Consider the following 21,981-nt stretch of genomic DNA (forward strand, 5'->3'; position numbering starts at 1 on the left):
CTCAGGATGCCTTGACTGCTTTAGGACGTTCCCAGACAAGGGGTAAAGGGCTAAATGCATGTTAAATGCGCGTATTATTCCTGGTACATTGTTCAGTCACTTATTTTGACCTTATGGTGACTGAACAATGTACCAGGAACAATACAGCTAACAGAATATTGATCTCTGGCTGTTCTGTGAATAGGACAAATGTGCTTGTTTCCCTGAGGATTAGCAGGCTGTGAGGGGAGGAGGGACGTGCTGTACCTGCTGGTTCAGCTCACACTCAGCCCTGGCTGCATGTCCAGGGAGCCAGCAGGGCTCAGAGGGACACAGCAGCAGTTAATGAGCCACTCAGCTCTGCCTGGCAGAACCCTCATGGCTGACATTACCACCAGGGACCTCACTGCCCTTTCCTTCCTGCACATTAATCACATGAAATTCAATTCTCCAGAGCGCCAAAAGCACAAATACATTTTGATCTGGGATTATGATCTTTAGTCCATTTACCTCAAATGGAAATCACCCTTAAAAAGAGCAAATTTCCAGATTCTACTCTGTGATTAGGCCACAGGAAACTCAGCCAAATTACCTTGGATAAAAGGACAGTGCTACATGAAATTAATAACTACCAGCAGCTTGCAGAGAAATGTGAAAAGGATATTGTATTGCTTGAGAATAGCAAAATAAAAGCTTTTAGTAATAGGCAAAATACATAACAACCCATAGACTAGAGGCTCCTGTTTTCATTTGGTCCCAGACACAAAGGTGTATTTTTTTCTTTTATGTTCAAATGGGTGTACAGGGTAAGACAATAATCGCTGAATGCTTCTATTCACTCTTCATTTGGAGCTGATTATTACAGTCTGCTCAGCAGCTGGGTGGGATGCTGACTGCACTCAAGTCCTATTGCAAGTGAGGATTTTGGAGCAGGGATATCATTACTTCTGAGATATCCGTGACCTCATCTGCCCACTGAAAAGGATACAAACATTATTTGTAGCAGATGAGTCTCTCTGCTACTAATGTTGCATCTGTTTCAAAATTGGTTTTTCAGCTTTGCAAGTGTGTTGACACAGAAATACAGGTTGTTAATGCTGTGGGCAAACACAGGCTCCTACTTGCAAATAAAAATACAACAGGAATAGCTCTAGTGGGTTTGCCCACTCAGTTATCCTTTCTAACATGCCATTGCACACACCTGAATAATTGTTCAGCCTTTAGTCTCTTTGCTGTGGTGGCTGCACAGCTGCTGTGTTGAGCAGCTGGCTGCTTTGTGAAAAAAAAAATTCTTTAGAGGAAGTTTGATTATTTGGTATGTTGCCATAGATCCCTAGAGGTCATGGCTAAAAGGGAATTATTAGGGCACCCCAATTTGTCTCCCTTGCCTCACTGGTAACTTTTCAGGGCAAAGTTGCTTCTTGTGTTTGTATGATGAGGTTGCACAACAGAGCTGGAGTTAAAACACCTCTAGAGGCAGAGCACATAGAAAGTTGTTTGCTTCATCTCCCACAGAATGAACTGCAGTCAGGATTTGCTAACTGCTATCTGTGCTAGACATTTTTAATTGAAGCACTGATCAAGTGGAATCCTTTTCTCAAGCTCACACACACAGTGCTCAGCAAAGCACAGAACCCTCTTCTTTTAAAGAAAGGCTTCAGAAAACAGCTCTGGGGAATGTGTTTGGCTTGGCTTCCTCATCACTCCTCAGTGAGTGACATCAATTATCCAGCTGCCTGGCTCCAAGGAACAGAGAAGCTACAGTGTTTCAAGTCAAGCTGTGTTAAGAGTTCAAGAGGCGACATATTTCACAGGACCATACCTGTGAAACATCCACCACGCAGCCTCTGCTCCATTCCCCTCTGTAGCTTCTCTGAACTTAATGATTAATTAGTCCCCTTTTTCAATGGTTTAATTTAAACCTTGCTAACCTCCCAGAAGGGAGAAGTGGTTGTAGTGGACGAAGCCAGAACACAACATCCAGAAATATAGTGTGCATATTGTCACTATCAAAGTAGAGCAGAGCTTGAACCAGCTCTGGCCACTGCAATTTAGAGATCTTCAGTACACCTGACAATATTCCACACAGACACTCACGTGCAGTATCCTTGTACCTGCATCCTAGAACCAACTTTTTCTCCCAACAGAGAAGCTATACAGTTAGTGTGCAGTTTAACTACGAGACAGGAAATGCCTGCACTTGCTGCTTGCACCCAGCTTGCCATGTCACCCTGTCAAGCCAATTACTTAAATTAAAGTTTTGTCTGGCTCTTCTTGACAACACAGCCTTTAACGATGAAAATATGTATGATGATGATGATCTGGATGCAAGAGGTGGAACTCATTGTTTTCCAAGACTCCTGCTATTACTATCAGTTTCACATGAAAGTAGGGCATTTTCTTCAGGAAAAGCAACACAAAAGTGTCACTTAGTTTCACTAGCAGAATAGTGGGGTTTTTTTGCTGTTCCCACTCTAATGCTTTTCTTCATGGTTGAAGAGTTCAGTCCAGTGCTCTGGGAGAGAGAAGCAAACATTGCTAATTGCACTAAGATTAATATTCTAGGAAATTTAAGCAAAGAACTCCACTGGCAAATTCATTAGGCAGCAGAATAATTCCACTGGGAAAGTACCATCGTGTCAAACTGCTTTTAGTCATGGTGGAAATATTTTGCTCTTCATGCAAAAATGCTTGCAGGATCTGGCCTAACTAGACAGCCTGCAGAAACAATGAAGACAAGTCCATGAGTAACTGATACAATTACAAAGGCAACAGAATATCAGAAAATGGTTGGGGACAGTACATTACATTAAGCAATATTTTCATGGATCCTACAAACCAGACCTTGTCCTGCTCAGTTTTTCACTGGAAAATTCTCTGCAGCTTTCCAACAGCTTCCGTTCAGCTCAGCAAGAAGAAGGAGGGGTGCAAAACCAAACAAGGTAGACCTTTTATGCAGCTCCTCTGCTTTTCTTTGTCCTGTGACTATGAAGGAATGAATAGCTATTTTAGGAAATAAAAATCATATTTTTTCTATCATCCTTAAGACTAGAGTTATTTTATTGGACAGAATTTGCTTTCTTTCCCTCTGCTCTTCCAGAACTGGACTTCTCAAACTTTTTCCCAGTATAGGTCTTGTCTGTCCTCAACCATATTCACAAAATCCTGCCTCCAAACAGGGAAATAACAACACAAAGAGAAGCTCATAATTGTTTTTCTCAGCCTCAAAATAACCTAATTTATTTTCTCCCCACTGCTAGCTCTGTTTGCATCTTTCCTAGCTTTAAAGGACAGTTCATAGAGAGGGAAAAATATACACAGTGACTGCTGAGTGGTTATAAATACTGATTTGGGGCATGCTGCTTTGATTCAAGTAACTGTCCACCAGCCCTGCAGGAAAATGGGTTTAAAGAGAAAAGTGGAAAATCCAAACCTCTCTATACATTCATCAGCTCATAGCCCAGCCTCAAGCTCAGTGGCAGGCAAGTGTCAAAAATAGTCTCTGTTGCTGCAGACAAGGAACTAGGGTATTAGCTACATGAGACAGAAACCTAGACAGTACATGCAGACATAGAAGAAGAATTTGTCTGCCGCTCTCACAGTGCATACATTTCATGTATTGTTGCTTAATTTTTATGGGGGTGAAGGAAGATTTCCAACAGTGGTGATTTTTTTTTTTCTTCTCTCAAGATTTTACAATCTCTCAAGCAAGGAAGGCTACAGCTTGTCTTGAAAAGATACAGCTCTTGAAAATGAACTGCCTGTGGAAAAAATGCAGTAAAATGTTGCCTCTCAGTGGAACAAATCCAAAGGATAATCAGAGTCATTACCTAAAGCCAGCTATAAAATAAAATCTCTTCCAAGGCCCTCACCAGAACCAAGAGATACATTAATACTGAGATATAAGCACGTGCACATCTGACACTTATTACTTTTCTTGTGTTGTTTCTACCCCAGGACATACATGACTCTTGAATTCACCCCTGCATAAGCAAAGAACCTTTCTTTCAATTTTATCTTTCTCATAGACATATTCACTACTAATTAGGCTTTACAGTTTTCCCATCATTCTTTCAGTACATTAATAACCTTATGAAAGCTGCTGTAAGAAATCTGGATTGAAGTCATTGAGATGAGAAGTGTGGTATTAGGCTTTTGTTTCCTGGAAGGGATGCATATACAAACCACTGCAATCCAGTACCTCTAGACAGAAATGGGAACTTGTGCTGCTACTCTGTGTATCACTTTCTCCTCTGAAATTCAGAGGGTCTGCAGAGCAGCAATAGCTGTGCCTCATCCTGAACAGCAGGCAGGTTCAGCATAAATGTATTGATTACCAGGTCCAGTTACTGAAACTGGAAGGCAAGGAATAGACAGCCTGCATCTGCCTGTCATGACTGTGAGACTGATGATTTTGAATACAGCCCAGGAGTCTACAGCCATGCTGAAGACCCACACATGATGAACTTGGACTTCATCAGAACCGAGCCAATGCCAACCACTTGGTCTATCAAGGAAATTAAGATGTCCAGAAAACATGACCTGGAACAATTCCATATAATGTTATACCACAGTAAAAAATGCACAAAAAAAAAAAAAAAAAAAAAAAAAGAAGCTGACAAACTGCAGAAGAGCTGCTAGAAAAATCTACAGTAAAAAATAAGTACTTTCTATATAAATATCTCTCTATATTTACTATACCCAAGTTGATCTCTCTTTTATTACATTTCTATACAAAACTGGTATTGGCTCTGTTCTCAAATAAAGCTCTCACTCCACATAATTTGCATCCAAACTTTCTGCCATCAAGACTTAAGATGATTAAATTGCATTTAATTTCCATGACTGTGGCAGCACTTAATCAACAAAGTCTCTAGTTATATGTATTTATATAGATATACATGTATATATACACACATACATACATACATACACATGACAAATACTGCTGAAGATTTCCTTTCTTCCAGTGTTTGTAGTGACAGTCATCCTAGAAGGTGAAGGCATACACCACTCCCACAACCACAATATTTCCAATTGTTGCTATTATTGCAATCCATAACAAAATGGCATCATTTGAAGAACGGGATGTCTCTTCTGGTGGATTCTGCATGGAAGAAGCTGCATGGACGTTGGCTGATGAGTTAAACAGGGAGTACTCTGTACTAAAGTCCTCGTTGGGTGAATCCATAAAGGCTCCTCCCATAACAGGAAGCTGTGAAGAAAAACACGGCAGAATCAGACTGAAAGCTAACATCTGCTTTTGCATTGTCTCAAAGTTATTATTAAAGACTAACCATTAGCTAACTTGCAAAATTACTGAGATTTCACATACATGGTGCTAACCTGCCAGGAATGTCACAGACTATAATATTTCTCCCATTTCTGTTGGAATCAATATTATTGAAGAAAACCTATATACAATACATGCAAAATACAGAAGAGCTAACATGCAGGCTTCAAGTCAGCCTAAGTAATCATATGCATTTAGAAGAGATACCCATATACACAAAGCACTCACAAAGCAGAATTTTAGTTGATAGCAACAGGATTGTTTTGTGTTCACCAGCAAAGGTATCATGTCTTGCAGTGGCAAGACATTGCACAAGCACAGTGAGGATCTGATGCACAGAATTTGTTCTCCTCTTACGCATCACTCAGAAGCAAACTCTTGGTTTATGTAGAGATCATGTAAAAAGTTCTTACTGTAAAAGAGGTGGAATGTACTCAGTGCACTAACTTCACTTGCAAAACACATTACTGCAACAATCCAGGATTTATAAATCGATACAATGGAAAACTTCAAATTGGATTTTGAAAGGCTCCATCACAATGCAGTAAATGGCAGATTTCTAAAGGTTTTCCCACACCAGACTTCTCCTACTGGGAAGGACAAAGTTTCTTTGGTGCTCTTAGTGGATTTCTCACCAGCACCAGAAAATGATCTGGGTAAGATAGCAGTTACTCGTTACACTATGCAAAAGATAAAGGAAGAAGAAACTGTTTAACCATGTCCTTTTACATGTTTCAATTGTCTTCCCAACTTCATCCTAGATCGCAACACATATTCTTCAGGGTTCAAGAACTATTTTACCTCTACATAGTGGTATAAAATGACATCCTTCTGCAAATGAATGGATTCCTCATTCAGGCAAGAGAAGGATACCTACTGCAGTACAAAGACCATTTACAACTAGAAAAGGTTCACACAAAAGCTTTTCGCTTGCATCCTTGTCCCTTGTATGTTTGGGAATGCAGAGCTGTAAGAGTCTCCTCTGACTCACTCAGTGCAAGCTCCTAGTCTCATGTAAGTGTAGGACATTGTTTCAGAAAATGCTGCAGAACATCTATTTCACATATCTATAAATGCTCAGGGCACACGTTTCTGAATATCCTATAAAAAAACATGAGCAGTGGGGGTATGGTAAAGCCCAAGTCTCTGCAGTACTCTGTGAGGACTGTAGTACATAGGTAGACCAAACGCACAAATTTATTGGATAAAAAAAAACCCAAACAAAGTCATATGTCTAAATCTCTCTGCCAAAATTCCATCGTGGCATCGATGATTGGTTTGATCTTGAGCAATGAGTAAAACCTAGACATCAGTGCATCCTACCTAAATTCCACTTTCAGATCTGGTGGGAGTCCATGGCTTCAGGGAAAGCTGAAAAATGTCTGGGAATATTGTCCTTAAGAAATACCCTCACTGCAACACCAGCCAACCTTTCCTCCCTCACAGTGGTTTCCACACTTCTGCTGTCATCCTCCAACCTTTAGACACAATCTCCTGTTTTACACCCTATTAGTAAGTGCCTTTGGGGTTTTGGTATTATTTTTCACCTTTCTCAATAGGGCTCTGTTCTACTCTAACTTCAGCACTACTGAAGTCACCACAGCCTATGAATAACAGAGGAACAGGCCTTGCCTTCCTTCAGCCATATCACAGAAGGCTGCTATACCTTCAGCCCTAAACTGGCCTGTCAAATACTCACTGGGATGAAAAATCATGTCTTTTAGCACCCTGTTCTTCATCTCCTGCATCACATTTTGATTCTCTCAGTAACCTCTCCCTTTGGAACCAAACTACACCCATTCTGGCTGTGTGCAGCTGTGCTATGGAGGCTGCTGAAATGGACCAGCATGTGAAGATAAACCATCTCTCCTCTCTACACTGGCTGTAATCTATAGACAACATCAAAGACTTTGAGAAGTCTGAGAATGAAGTAATTTTTTTTGCTTGTCATGGATAAGGTTTTACAGAGATATAAAAGACAGGCTCTTTTTCAAAGCTGACTGCTGAACAAATTTCATCTGTACTAGAAAATATCATGTCACATTCAAAATTAAACAGAGAATGATGAAAGACCACAGTGGATATGTCATGCTACCTAATCCACATTAAATAAAATTATCTTTGATATCAGATATGATTAGACAAAAGCAGTTTACAAGAAACCAAGCAGAAAATTGCAAAAGTAAAGTCTGATATGTTCTCCCTGCATCTAAGATTTTTGCTGGCAATTTCAACAAAGTGTAGTTTAAAAGAGAGCAAAAGCTTCCATTTCAAAAGCCCAGCTTGATGTTTTGAATCCAATTCCACTGGCCTTTTTTTTATGTATTGGGATATGGAAAGCATTTCTCAATTTAATCAAAATTTCTTTTTATGTAGAGATTGCCATAAAAGGCAGTTCTGACTTCAAACAGAAGTGTATTTATGCAGCGATGATGCTATGTAACAGCTACAGAGACTCTAATTAAAGATCTCTGCTCCAAGTGACAAGAATACTTTTACCCTATGAGCAGCAAAATGCTCAACCAGAGGTGCTTGCCTGCTTAGCAAATAATTTTAAGGCAATCAGTATTTAGGACAGTCAATTCTGCAAAATCTTTCAACTGAATCATCCCAAGTACAGAGGTATACACATATGTGTATGTGCCCAATACGCTGGGAGGTCATAAGCACTGTTCTGCTGATCGATACCTAGGTTTTGGGCCACACATTCTGTGCTCTCAATGAGTTATTTGAAATTACAAGCTTCCACCCTGTTAGTTCCCCTGGTGCTGTCACAAATGCAGGGAGCATCCATGTACAGCACAGCTACACAGCATGCTGTAAATTATGTCAAATCTGAATCTCCTTGTACCATCTAAGGCTCAAACAAGCTGTCTGCACCATCTGAGGGGAGCACATGGCGAAACAGCTCATCTGAATCTCTGAAAGGCTTGAGGTGACCTGGTGTAAAGCACTGACATTCAGCACCTGGCACAAGCTCTTTCTGTAAGACTGACTTCCAGTTTTTCTGTTTGTAGGTCAGTAGCACTTCACCACAGATCTGGAAATAAACCTTCCTGCCAATTTCCCATTTGCAAAAATAATCTCTTGCTAAATGTGCATTCCCCCCTTCTCACTGCTACAGCAGCCTCACATAAGAGCACAAGGAACGGCCATATGGTGTCCGAGAGAAAGTCCATCTCCCTTGGGTGTTAGCTCCAACAGTGGCCATAAATAGATGCTTAGGACAGTAACAGCACAACAGGAGAAACATGTCTGCTACTACCCCTTAATAACTCACAGCCTCTGACTGTTTTCAGCTTAGGAAGTTCATAGGCCAGACAATATTGCTATGGATTTAATACCTTGCAAAGAATTTTGCTACCATGAACTTGTCCAGACTCTATCTGAGCTCATCTGAAGCTGAGCATCCTTCTCAATCTGGCCTCTTGGTGCCACTTAACAGTCAGCCCAGTGATTAGAGTCATGTAAATCATCCTTGGGAGATATGCCATCTCTCCACGGGAGAGAGGGATGATTAGTATCAACGGCAATCTATCTTTTTGGTAGATTAAATTCAGTGAAATGAATCTCATCCTCAGTCTTGATGTCTTCATTCTCCCTTAAGGTACAGTATCTTCCCTCTGCAGTCTTATTTGAGATTTTACATTAAAGGCTGTGAGACCTCCAGACCTGACACCAATGGGAGTTGTGAAGTGCTTGTGATTAACAGTAGGCTAAGGACAGAAACCTGCAATGCTCTCTGTGACCACTCTATTTTTCTACCTGTGCCTCTGCAAAGCAAATATATGCCAATTTACATAATCCAAAACCTTCACCCATGTCACAGCCATTACAGTGACCTGCAGTCTGTTTTAGCCTCAGAGGGTATTTATAGTTCAGGCAAGGCTGCCACCCTCCCCAAGAGCACTGGATAAGGAGGCCAGGGCAAAGGTTTAACTGGGAAACATGACAGTGAGGGACAGGACAGGAGCAGATGGTGAGGGGTAATGCTGTAGCACACTGTTTGGAAATGAAACTCCTTTCCTAGTGACTGTGTCGACATTGTTAAGTAGCACTAATAGTACATCGCTTGCTAAATAGCTTTTGGGACTGGCAAAGAAAGAATTGAAATCATTAAATAGCAACAGGCAGAAAACCAAACAGCAAAATGTCAAGTGGTAATGAGAACACCCACGGCGCCGAATACCTCCCACTGGCATGCTTTGGGGTCACGAGGAGAGCAGGCTCTTGAACAGTTCTGTGATACACTTTCTAGTTAGCAAAAAAATCCTATTTTATAACCAAAGTGATTCACAGGAATGAAAAACAGCATGTCAGGAACCAGTCACTGATACCATAAGTACGATAGCATTCTTTAGCAGCATCATATAAAATCCATCCATTAGCAATAATATTGCTCCATTTCTTTGAGAATTGGGTGTCTGACATTTTTTATAGTCAGCTAGAGAATTGTGACACTTGGCTGCTGTTACCTTGTTGGGAACCCAGGTTTGGCACAGATATTTGAAAGCATAGCTGAATCTTCTAGTGAGAAACTAAGAAACCTCAGCAGCAGCTTTAACAGCTCTGCTGTATCTTTTCCCTGGTCTCCCAAGCATCACTCCAGGAATGGGATGCTAACAGGTGAAATGTCACCACAGCTCAGGTGTTGATTTGTAAAATCCATGTTGCTACTTCAGAATATCTAACTTTCCAGTGTTTCTTTTTTTGTAAATTCTAGATATAATCTTTTTACATGATGGTATGATTTGAATACATAAAGTGAAATTATTATTTCCTTCTGCCCTTGTAGATTTCCTTCTGCCCTTGTAGATTTGTGTCTGAAAACATTCCACCTGCAGTCATAAATTCATCTAACATAGTTGCCAAAGGCAGTAGCAATGTATGGGTCCACAAATTCCTAATAACAACATCTTAATTCTTAAGCTCTTTTTAAATAAATGTTTTTTACTAAAGACATACCCCATATGACCAGTATTCTGCCCACAGTAATTCTCTTGTGTCTCACAGAAAGATGCATATATATTCCTCCTATCTAAAGCATGCACTGTAAATGAAGATGTCCTTTTGGCTATTATTGATTTACAGGTAATATCTGGAGAACCAAGTTCTTCTGTTCAGTTTGCCAGAATCTCACCCTGCTGTTTAGAATGCAGACTGGGAGCACAGTGACAATCAGGACTTGTTCTATGTTCGCTGCAAGTGGATTCTTTTGAACACATTAAACTCACACAGAAAATTAACCACCACCTAAGGCAATCCTCTTTAATTTAATTAAATATGTCTAATTCTGAAGAGGAAGATCCATGAAAATGTTTTATGCAGTTAGCTTCAAATTCTCATTTTAATTGATTCAGATTCCTGCTTTACCCTGAAATCACAGTCTTAGGTTGACAAGCTTAGAAAAAATAGCAGCTTATTTTCAAAATATAGTTGTCAAAATGTTCACCCTACCAGTGGCAATGGAAAATTTTCACTCCAACATGGAGGCATCAGGATTTCACCTGTTATTTTAATCTTGTTAAAAACTTTTAATTTTATCAATCTCTGCCTTTCTTCCAATCCATTCTATTCCTAGGACCTGTGCATTACTTCCTCCACCACTTTCCGATCCATGCTAGGCTAGATACAATGTCTTTGTCCTTTTAGATGATAGCACCGTTCAAAGTCATTCCATATCAGCAGTATCTCAGATGCTAGAGGTTTGAGCCTTGCTGTTGAATCACACACACTAAGAGCTGCCTTGATCAACCAGATGTCTAGATGTTTAGGAAGGAATAACCCAAGATGTTCCAAGATGCTGCAGCAGACACTTCAACTCTGAGTTTACTTTTGGCAGTAGAAACTGGTTTCCCTTAACTGAGGTATTCCCACAAGGAACTGAGCTCAGCTAGATGAGCTGGCCCTAAGCTACTGGTTTTATGAGCACAGGTCCTGTGCAGGCTGCAGCACCTCTCTGTGGAGAGCTCCCCTGCTGAATCAGCTGCAAAAAGCGGTGTAGACAACTAGCATGAGATAAGTGAAATTTTCACTCTCATATTTCTGCACAGGTAGCATCCAAGATACCTTAATGATAAACATGTTGTGATTCCACTCCTGCAATTTACGTCTGCCTAGTGCCTCATTGAAATAGCTTTTTTTATTTCAAAGAACCCTACTGTTTTAAATGATTATTCTCGACCAACTGCTGTTGGATTTTATCTTCCAAGTGCATAAGACTAGAGAACAAACAAAAACCTTTTTAATAAAAAAGCTGACAGTAGCCGACAAGTCTCAAAAGGATAGAGAGAAGTTTCTCATACCACCCCTGATCCCAAAAGTTCCTCCTCTCTTTCCAGCCAATGTCAGCAATGATGCATCAAGGAAAAGAGCAAGTTTTGTCAGCATTGAACAAAAATTCAAATTTCCATGAAGAAGCCACAACTCTAAGTCACACATAATTTGTATTGTGAATCTGTATACCTTAAATTGGAGGGAATGGTGAATATAACGAAAGAGTGCAGGGCAGCCAAGCACACTGTGCTTTAAACTATCTGAATGTCCATGGAACAACTAAAAAAATGCAGCACTAGCTGACCTTCTATATCTAATCCAACTGATGTTAATGTCCCTTTGTGGACATCACAGTGGGGGAGAATATGTCTGGCCCCCATGTACAGTTACAACTTTCATGCTTTCAGGAGAACATGACATAAAAGAAAAATATAAACAGAGGGATGCAGAAAGGCAAGCATTTATCAAAATGGAAAACCTCAGTGAGAGGCTATAAAACTAACCATCAATGTTATCATCAGTAGAAGCTATAAAAATCTGTTTACACTTTCTCAAAATGGAAAAACAGAGGACACTTCACACCATGTGTAGTCATACTGGGAAACTCAGGGAGAACAGGAATTCCTTTAGAGATAAGAGCAATTTGCAGAGCTGGAACAGTTTAACACAGAACGTAATTTTGGAAGAGCTTCAAACAACAAGACCCTTAGTTTAAACGCTTCTAATACATGAACAGAAAGAGATACTGATTATCTCACTTACTGCTTCGAAAATTTTTGGCATTGGTGACTTCAAAGCCAAACTACAGGATTTAACTAGACTTAATTGTCTCCTGTTTTGATCCAGGCTGGCAATTTCTTTCTGGTGTCAAGTTCCTCTATTACAAAAACTACCCTGAATTAAGTAAACAAGCAAGCAAGCAACCAACCAAAAAAATAATCTTGGGGGGAGAAAAAGAACAGTACCTTGGCATAATGTTTTGATGTCCTAAGGGACAGCTTTTCTCTAAGGACAGAAGGCTGTATCACTGACAGGAAGCAAGCACACAGCTGCCAATATCAGTGGCAGTTTCAGTTCTTATGCAGAGAGTAAGTGGCTTTCCATGTGCCAGAGGAGTAACATAAGCTGATTGTAATGGCATTTTGTATCTGCTGAGAAAAAGGCATTCCCACCATAAACAGAAAAGCCACATTATGGGGTGTAAGTGGAAAGTCAAAGAGCAGAACTCAAGAACAAATGTATTGGAAAATAATTGAACAAATCCTAATCCCATTTCTTAAAGTCAAAAGGGCTGCTTAGATCATTCCTCCACCGTAATCTTTGCAGCCGTGTTCATCTCTGAGAAAATGGTGATGCCTCATTATCAGTTTGGTGATGTGGCCAAGATTCTGGGTAGCAAAGAAAGAGAATGACCTTCATATTATTTTGATTTTCCTTCTGCTCCCTCACCCTTAGCCTAACAAGATGCTCAAGCTGTTCTCCAAGGGGGGGGTTGTGGAGGGATGTGTGGAGAGATGGGAATTCGCAGCCATTCACAACAAGGAAAGCAATGACACAATTTCAAAAGTAGAACTACTTTGAGATGAAAAATTGTGTAAATCATTAGACTTCAGGCATGGGCAAAAGTAACAATTTTGTAAATTGCTGTATCCTTCAGTATTTTGTAATCAGGATGCTTTTTACAAACACTAAAATAATTTTAAGGGCCAGGTGTTAGGAACTGGAACTAGGAGGATACAGCATTTTGGACATCATCTTATTCCTGTAGAGGAAAAAAATAACTGCACAGAAATTCCTCTATGTTGCATATGCTGACCACTGCTCAAATCAAAGCCCAGGAGCAATAAAAAAAACTTACATGTTCCTCCAATCCCTGCTACACGGCCCATGAAAAATTAATTGGCTGAGATTTAACTAAGCCATACTAACAGGCTTAGCTCTATTTCATCAGAGAAATTACTTACTATTCCATGTAGACTCAAAAGCTTTCAAGCCTTCCTCACTATAAATCTCATGTATCTCACGTAACACAGTGATGGCTGTACTGCAAAGACAAGTTGGGATACATTTATCTATTGAGAGAAGTAATTACTACCAGTGCAGCACTGCTGTACCTAATGATGTGATATAAATGCCTCATTTTCAGCATCTTTGAGATAGCCACCTAGAACCTATCTTCAAATATGATAAGAGTTAGGTCACTGTAATAATACAAACACACTGGGAAGAATATTATTCTATGATGACTTCCAGCTATTAATTCTTTCATTGAAAATACTTGCAGGCATCCAATAAAAAGCCTCAGAATGGAAATTAAAACAATTTAAGAGATTCAACTTATTCCATAAAGATTATTTTCCTAAGCTTATATATTCTATCAGAGTCTCTGAAAAAACAGCAGAGAGAGAAAACTGGTAATGATGTGTGCAATATTATTTTGGCTATGCAGCATTTTTATCCAACATTTTTTCCTATTAATTTTTTTTCTTTCCCTTTCATTCTTATGTTGCATTACATCTTCACAAACAAAAGAGTGGGGAGAGCTGAGAGAATATTTGAGGTATCTCTCTTATGCCTTATGTAAGGCTATTTTTGTAAACATTTTTGCTTGCATACTTGGCACCTAGTTCAAGACACACAACAAGCCTGAGAGGCAACAAAAACAAGGTATTCCAGTTGAGATGGACAAAAAATGGAGAAATATCTGACACAATCCTCTTCATGTCTAGAGATGCTAAGGGTAGCAGCCAGCATAAAGAATAAGCAAAATAGAGAGCTGCTTCCAGGACAAAAGGAGGACTGCCAAATGCCCCTGCTGCATACACTTCATTTGATGGAATACCAACATGTGTCAGGCTGGCATCCATCGTGATCCCATCAGGCATATCAGCCTCAACATATGGCTTGAGCAACCTACAGACTACACATTCTTCTCAACTCATTCTGTAAGTAGCAGTTTATAACTAAAGAGGCAGAATTTGCTTAAAAATTAATCCTATTCCCTTGCATTTTTGTCTCATGAGTGAGTCAATCACACATTACACAAGAGAATAAAAATTGGAAGGTGAAATAATGTTGATGATTTCCTAAATTCTAGTATTTGAAGAGTAGTATTCACTGAGCTAAGAAAAGTTCCATCCAACATTAACTATTTGTTGAATACCATGAAGAAATAAAAGCTCAATCACATGTCAATCTTGAGTGCTTAAGAACTCAGTGCCACCAAGCAAGTATTTAAATCATCTTCTATGATTTACTGTTCCCACAGCAGAGCCTGAGGAAGAGAAGCAACATGTGTTTCTCTTCCCCTTTGGTGCAAGATCAGCAGACATGACACAAACAGAACTCATAATGACTTAAAATAAGCCTGGCTCACTTTGCTTTGAAGCAAAAGAGAAGCATCCATATGGGACATTTCACTGCCTCTTTGCGGGGGGCAGAAACCTTCATCTGTGTGAGAACAGCCAGCATCAGAGCCAAATATTCCATATGTTCTCACAAGCCCAGATACCCACAATCCAGGTTTTGCTTGTGTACTAGGACCATCAAGGGATGATTAAGTGTGGCTGAACTAGACAGCAGCTGATGACAGCTTTATCACGCCAAACAAACACAGAACAGCCAAGCCATCTGTGTTTGTGTGCTTATGTTTAAGATTGTTCAAACAGTTCAGAGCACATTACAGAAAAATATAATAAATTATGCAATGATTCTTTCTAGATAACCCTGTCTATATATGTATAGGCAAAATAGCACTCCTTAGTGTCTGACATACATAGAATGGGTACAAATCAATGTTTAATTTATTATACTTCTATTTGTAATTCAATACTTGTGCTTTGAACTCTTGGGGCTGCTCAAGATAATTAAAGCCATAGATATGTAACAGTTTTCCTCAGGAAGTAATGTTTTCCTACCCAAAAGCGATTTCTGTAAAAGCTTGTTCAGTTATTCTTGTGTTATGGAAGGCTGAGCAGGGAACAAAGAAAATAAAGTCAAAATGTATTGTATTTGCATTTTCTTCTCATTTCACTCAGTGGAATATAAATTATGGAATCACTGCTGGTCTGGAGAACTGGAACAGTTGAGAGAGAAGTGATTTGGTATTCTCATATGCCTGATGGAAGATGCAAGTTCACACTCCCCTGGTGTCTTAGGATCTCAGGATGTTTGGAGAAATATTTTGAAAGTACATAAACAGGAGAAAAATGTTATTGTCCCTGAACTTGACAGCTGTTCCTGAGTATGCTGCAGTTTAGGTACAGAAGAAATCGCCCCACCAAAGAGTGCACCAGTTGAAAATCTTTCAGGTAAAAGGTTTTGAAAAGTAATCAGGAAATGGGCTGGCTCCAAGGTCAGGTGAGCTTCCTCCACAGCCTGAGTAAATGCACAGACTCCTCTGCAAGCTGAAGGTCAGAGCCTTCTGAACTTCAGATGGTCAAAGCAGCAAAGCAGCAACACAGCTACAGGATACCTTGGTGCTTTAAGAGACAGGTTCACATTGAAGCAAAAAACATACACCCATGGAACTTCAGACATTTACACATGCAATTTTGTGATGGCATCTTGCACCTACAGATGTGATTTTAAAATAACCCATCTGGCCAAAAGCAGTCTAAGATTGAGAATAATTATCAGCTATGGGAACACAGAAAGTAAGGTGAAGTATCAAGCAAGTGAACTGCACCAAAATCCAAAACTCTTGCTTTTTTAAACCCTTAGTACAAGACCTACAAAAACAGTTAGGGAAAAAAAATAAATAAAGCCTGGCAGAAGCACAACACTCTCAGCCCCAGGAGATGTGCACATGCATGGCAGTGCAGTTCCCAGCCCTTGGCTGGGTTCTTCAGTCCAATCTTATATATTCAGATAATGAACTCCCTGATCTAAATTATAATACTCATGCTGAAGTTTTATAAAACCCATGCTGAGATTTTATTTATGATCCCTTTGAACTCAACTTAATTAAAACATCACCATCTCATTTTATCTAGGCAGCAATGAGTGTACCATAAAATGATTAAATGATGGAGGAGACAAAAATTGGAGCATCCACACAGATTTTCACCATGGAGCCACTGGCTCTGAGACAGGTGCAGCTCAGTTAACAAGAGAGTTTGGTATCCCTGCATCATTCAGTGCAGCCTTAGAACTTAATGCAGCACCTGATAAGGGAGACTTTTTAAAGAAAATTAACAGGCAAAGGAAATTTCATTGGACACAGCCTTATAACACTGAAGGTTTCTGCATCCTGGGGAGAAAGAGGGTTCTCCCTCACCCAGTGGCCTGACAGGTACCCATCTGCCACAAAGGCACCTTCCCCAGCCACAGGAAACCTGAATTGCAGTTCAAGCCTTTTTCAAGCTGAGCATCACTCATCAAAAATCCAGCACAGAAATATTAAAAAGCAGCACGGGAGTCATTCAGTAAAACAGTGCAAATATGTAGTACTTGCAAAAATGCAAGCATTCCTCTCATCTTTAATCATTTCTATTTTGAAATGTTGGATTGAAGATCTTCATTTCAAAAATATCTCCAAGAGACTTGTGCATCCCACACCACCATTCTATGTCTTGCATGAATAAATCCATAACACAATGAGGCACTGAGAGCTCAGGAAGAAAATTCACAAAGAAGAATTATTACAATGGATGCCACAAGAAACAATTAAAGCCATCAGCAAAAAAAAAAAAAAAAAAAACAAAACACACTGCAGAGAGGGCTCAGTTCCACCTGGTTTCCCCCTCAGAGCAGCCTCTTCAAAAATATTCTCAAACTCACCATCCAGTCAAAAGGATTTAGGGATTTAAATTGGGCATGAAGAGATCCCTTGATAAGACAGCTATTGCTGTCTATTGGCAGTATATGGGAAGGTAACTACATAATCTTAAGGCAGTGCACACAGTGCTTATTTGAAAATCTGTTCAAACTTCAAAAATGTATCTCATTAGGTGCTGGAATAGGAACATATTACCTACTCCTATTTAATGGTATTTCCTTACTTATTTCCTACTCATATAAAGTTTCAGAGTTGCAGTAAAATTGAAACATACATCTAAAATTAACTACACAGACCCATTTAAAATGTAACTAAATCAATAAACTAGTAGTAAAAGGAATAGGAGAGAAAAATGAAAGGATTTTTCAAAAGTAATTATAATTTTTTAAAGCAGTTCTGCATTTTAGAAGTGCCCTGAAAGTCATGAGTGTAATATGAATGACTCTACTTGGAAAGCATAGTCAGAGGGATAAAGACACATTAGGTAACATAGAGGTGACCATAATAAACAGATGACCATGTTCACTTAAGATAAAATGAAATCAAGTTAGAAAGTTCAAAACATTTGAAAAAAACCAAAGTTTTCTATGTTTTTATTTCTAGGGCTGAACTCAGGACAAGCTTTTATAGAGTTTTTCCAAGGCCTGAGTAAGATCTTCGCAACATGGATGCTGCTTTGAGTGTTTTCCTCCTAGGACAATTCAATAGCTGAACAATTGTCCCTTTAAAACAAACTGGAAACCCTGCTGTGAGACATTTCCTGACTAGGAAGACTACATCATCAATCCCTGCATTGCATCCTACCAAGTACCACTTACCAAGTTAAGACATTACATATTTATTGTAAAGTGTGTAGAATTAATTACAAAATAAAACCACATTGAATCCATCCTGTTGCTCAAAGAGCATCATGGAAATATAACTGATAAAATACAATACATCAATGCAAGATGTCCAGATTCGGAACAAGCTGAATCCAGAAAGTATTCCCCTTGGAAAGAACTTGAACACATTCAAGAAGGTAGAGTTTCATTATCCTGAAGGGAATCTCTGAACAAACTTATTTGATCCAGCCTGTAATACAAAACCCAGTTACATGAAACACCCATACAATGAAAAAATGCAGCAAAGTCAAACCCCTCAGAAGGACCTCAAGAAATGTCCCTGTGATCTCTAAGAAGGACTGGGTCCCAGTAAATAAAAGAGCAAATGCAGCATGGTTAAACTTTAATTATATTTGGCTCCCTCAAAACAGATGCTCACAGACAGATTTCTGTTTCACCCACTAATGACTGTCATACACAATCATGTCACTGATTTCAGAGGGCTGCAGGGTTTGCACGCTTGCAGGCAAAACCGACAAGACACAGCTAAAGAATATTCACAAAATCCAACACCCTGCTTCATCCAACAGGGATATTCAGCCACTGCAACAGAGGTAAGAGAACCAGACTGTGCTATGCTGTTTCAGGAAGGGGAACAATTGTCAAACTGCTGGTGTCTGTTACAAGCTCTGCATGTAAGAGCAGTGGCCCTCCTCACTGTGCTTGGGAGGCAACAGTGTGCTGCTCCTGTTCACCCTCTGGTCTGGGGTCCTGGATCATCACATACTCATGAAAGGATAACACAGTAGTGATATGAAAAGACAAACACAGGTAGGCAGAGGGTCAGAAGGAAGAGGTGCCTCACAAATATGTGCAGGGCTTCCTTCTGGAATGTCATATGTGCCTTGGGTATTTCACACTGTCCCAGAGTAAACCCCCTCCCAAGAAATCTGTTTTTCTGATTACTTCAGATATGACCCCCATCAGATTTAGAGTGGGCCTTGGTCAACTTCAGCTTTCCATTGCGAGATCTACGAAGAATGTGATGGGAAATGGAAGCACTCAATCCCAGTTTGAGGCTGTGTCTCTCAAGCTTGGGTCTTACCAGCTCAGATGAGAACCCATCACAGTGGAATTCGAGTGTGGAGCTTGAGTCTGGTGCTATGCAGCACTGTTGTCATTAAACTAATTTCATTCATTTTTATTAAAATCAGCTTGTATTTCTTGCAGCTTAAATAGAGAAGTAAGAAGAAACAGAAACAAACGCTTCTGTCCCAGTCCTTCCTTTCTGGGGTGGACAGAACCCTAGTGTGACTACACACCAATTCCTACATACACATTAGAGTCACCACTGAGTTTAAACACGTTCTTCACGTACCAGGTAGAGATCAGATCCTACCTGTGTATCCCAGCTCTGCCCACAGCAGCACTTTCCCCCCTACAAGGCACTAAATCACTCCAGCACCAAGATAATAAAACCACTGCCACCATCTCCAAGGTGAAAGCAGAGCCTAGATTTTGCAGAAGAGTAAGCTTCCACCTCTCAGCTTCCATCATAACCCATTTCCTTCTGTAATCCCGTAGTGCAGGCACCATCTGTTTCCCCAAAGGGAAAGTGCTTGCTCTTTGAGGAATGTAGGAAAAAACTGAGGTTTTGAGAACACCACAAGCACCCCTTGTACATACTCCCCGTAAATCTCACCAATACCCATCCTTTCTATTTCAAGCTTCTTACAGTTGTACCGTAAGAAAAGAAAATAATAAGGAAAATTAACAATTCATCCAATTCTTGATGATCTGATGGAGAAAAAGAAGAAATAAAATTTCTAGAAAGCACAACTCATGACTGAGGAAATATCACTTGGTCACTCTGGCCATTAGAATAAACCATTACCTTTCAATGAAAAGTACAGTCCATATTGTGTTGAGAAAACCCTTATCTATTACTTGGAACCAATTCCTGGCTGCCAATTGATTGTGACCTACAAGGGCTCCAAATAAGATGGGCTTTGAGCCAGAATCTGTTCACATGCAGAGAAACATCAGCAAAATCAGCTAGTCAGGATTTGTGTCACAACAAGATCTGTGTTACAAATCTGATTATTTGCATAATGAAGGAAGAAGAAAAAGGAAAAGTGGAACTAATTTTCTTTATGGACTTTAATCTTCCCCTTTTATTCATATTTAAAGTTCCTTCTTGCCTTATCTTGTCGACTTTGATTGTAGGCTCTTCAGGGCTTTTTGTCCATTTTCAGTGTCCACCACAAGATCTGCTAATGAGTCTTTAAAACATTACTAGGGTTCATCTCACTTCCAATTCCAAAAATGCCTTAATCCTTAATAGACTAATGATATTCTGATGTTAATTTTTAATCATTCTCATCTACAGCTTGTTTCACTAATCCTAATGAACCAATGGCTTCACAATGCTGAACAAACTCAAAATGCAGGAAGCTATTCTCCTGCTGGAAAAACAAAAGTAAAGCCAAAGGCTGATTTTGAACACTTTTCACCAAAAGGCTAAAATACAGGGGCATTCTCATTCTTCTTTTCAGGAAACACAGTGGCTTTGGTCAAAGGCTGCTTGGCATTCTGGGGCTGAAAAGTGCACAGCTGACCCCTGCTGATCTCTAGTTACAACAGCAGAAAAGCAAAAAAATGCAGCATTGGCATCTGCCAACTGTACTTGGTCATCCACAGACAGAACAAGATGAACCAATAAGAGTTGGCAGCCTTAAAATATTTATCTGATCCATATTGTTTTCATCTTAGGCCTTCATTTAAACCTGAAATTTAGATGATGACATGTTTCTTTCCTTTGCAGAAATGCAGACAAGATATTTTGCGCATGAAAAGTTTGACATTAGCAGAGTGAATTACAGGGATATTGATGTACTCTGATTTCTTAAAAGGTTACTGTGATCTTTTGTTGATTAAGAGACATGATGCCACTAAGATAAATGCTTCAATTGCTATTAACAACATCTCCCAGTGACACATCAAACATTTTTACACAAAGTGCTGGATAACATAAGGAAAGGTTACTTCTCATGTCAAAGAACAAAGCCTGTGACTTTAATGATTTTGCTTTGCATTATAGTAGAAATGTAAATGCTTGATTTAAGCAACACTGATGCAATGTTCTTCACAGCTCAGAAATCAAGCACTAAAAGGCACATGTAAGAAAGCTTTTTCCAGGTGATAGCCTTTACATCTGCTGGTCATCTTGTCCTTTCAAGTGAAAAAGATATGAAGGAAAAGAAGCTACCAGGGAGACTAAATGCAATTTTAATAAAAAATGAACTGCTATTTTATATCATGATTTCAGATGATTATATCATAACACAAAATGATGAATGGTAAATTCATGATGAATCTGCCTCTTTTTCCCATAAAGATACTGAAAGTGAAAAGAAATTAATCTAAACCAGACAACTGCTCACTGGACCCACACACTCCAAGTCTATCTGACATAAAACAGAGAGGTGCTGATTTCAGTTCAAGGTGATAGCCCTCTCTTTCTAGACATCCTCATTCATATCCATCCCACACACAAGCTCTTTCTACCCTCTCCAAAGACATGGAGTCAGCATAGAATGAAATTCTTGTATTCAGGACTCATGCATTTGTTGAAAAGATACAAGACAACCTCATCTTTCACACAGACAACTACAAACTCCTACTAGGTGATTTGAACTTGTTGCTCAAAGGACTTGGTTAAAAGATGGAGTGAGGGGGAGCAGAAAAGCTACAACCAATTATCATTTGATCATGGAAGGCCTGGAAAGGGGAAAATACATTTTTAGTCCACCTTGACATATGCTTATAAA

General features: G+C 39.5%; 1 protein-coding gene across 3 annotated transcripts in view; it reads right to left on the minus strand.

Annotated features, from left to right (window-relative positions):
* Positions 1 to 2,834: 2,834 nt before the first annotated feature.
* The window catches only part of C6H14orf132 (chromosome 6 C14orf132 homolog), a 35,451-nt gene continuing 16,304 nt past the window's right edge, over positions 2,835 to 21,981 (minus strand). For 2 of the 3 annotated variants that reach the window (XM_053946274.1, XM_053946273.1), the window contains exon 2: positions 4,739 to 5,194. In XM_053946274.1, the coding sequence (XP_053802249.1) occupies positions 4,970 to 5,194 (225 nt within the window). In that variant the 3' untranslated portion in view covers positions 4,739 to 4,969. Of the gene's footprint in view, positions 2,965 to 4,738; positions 5,249 to 21,981 lie in introns of those variants that run through there. The other variant, XR_008431580.1, reaches the window with a different exon arrangement.

Source organism: Vidua chalybeata, chromosome 6 (assembly GCF_026979565.1).
Source record: "Vidua chalybeata isolate OUT-0048 chromosome 6, bVidCha1 merged haplotype, whole genome shotgun sequence".
Classification (NCBI taxonomy): Eukaryota; Metazoa; Chordata; class Aves; order Passeriformes; family Viduidae; genus Vidua; species Vidua chalybeata.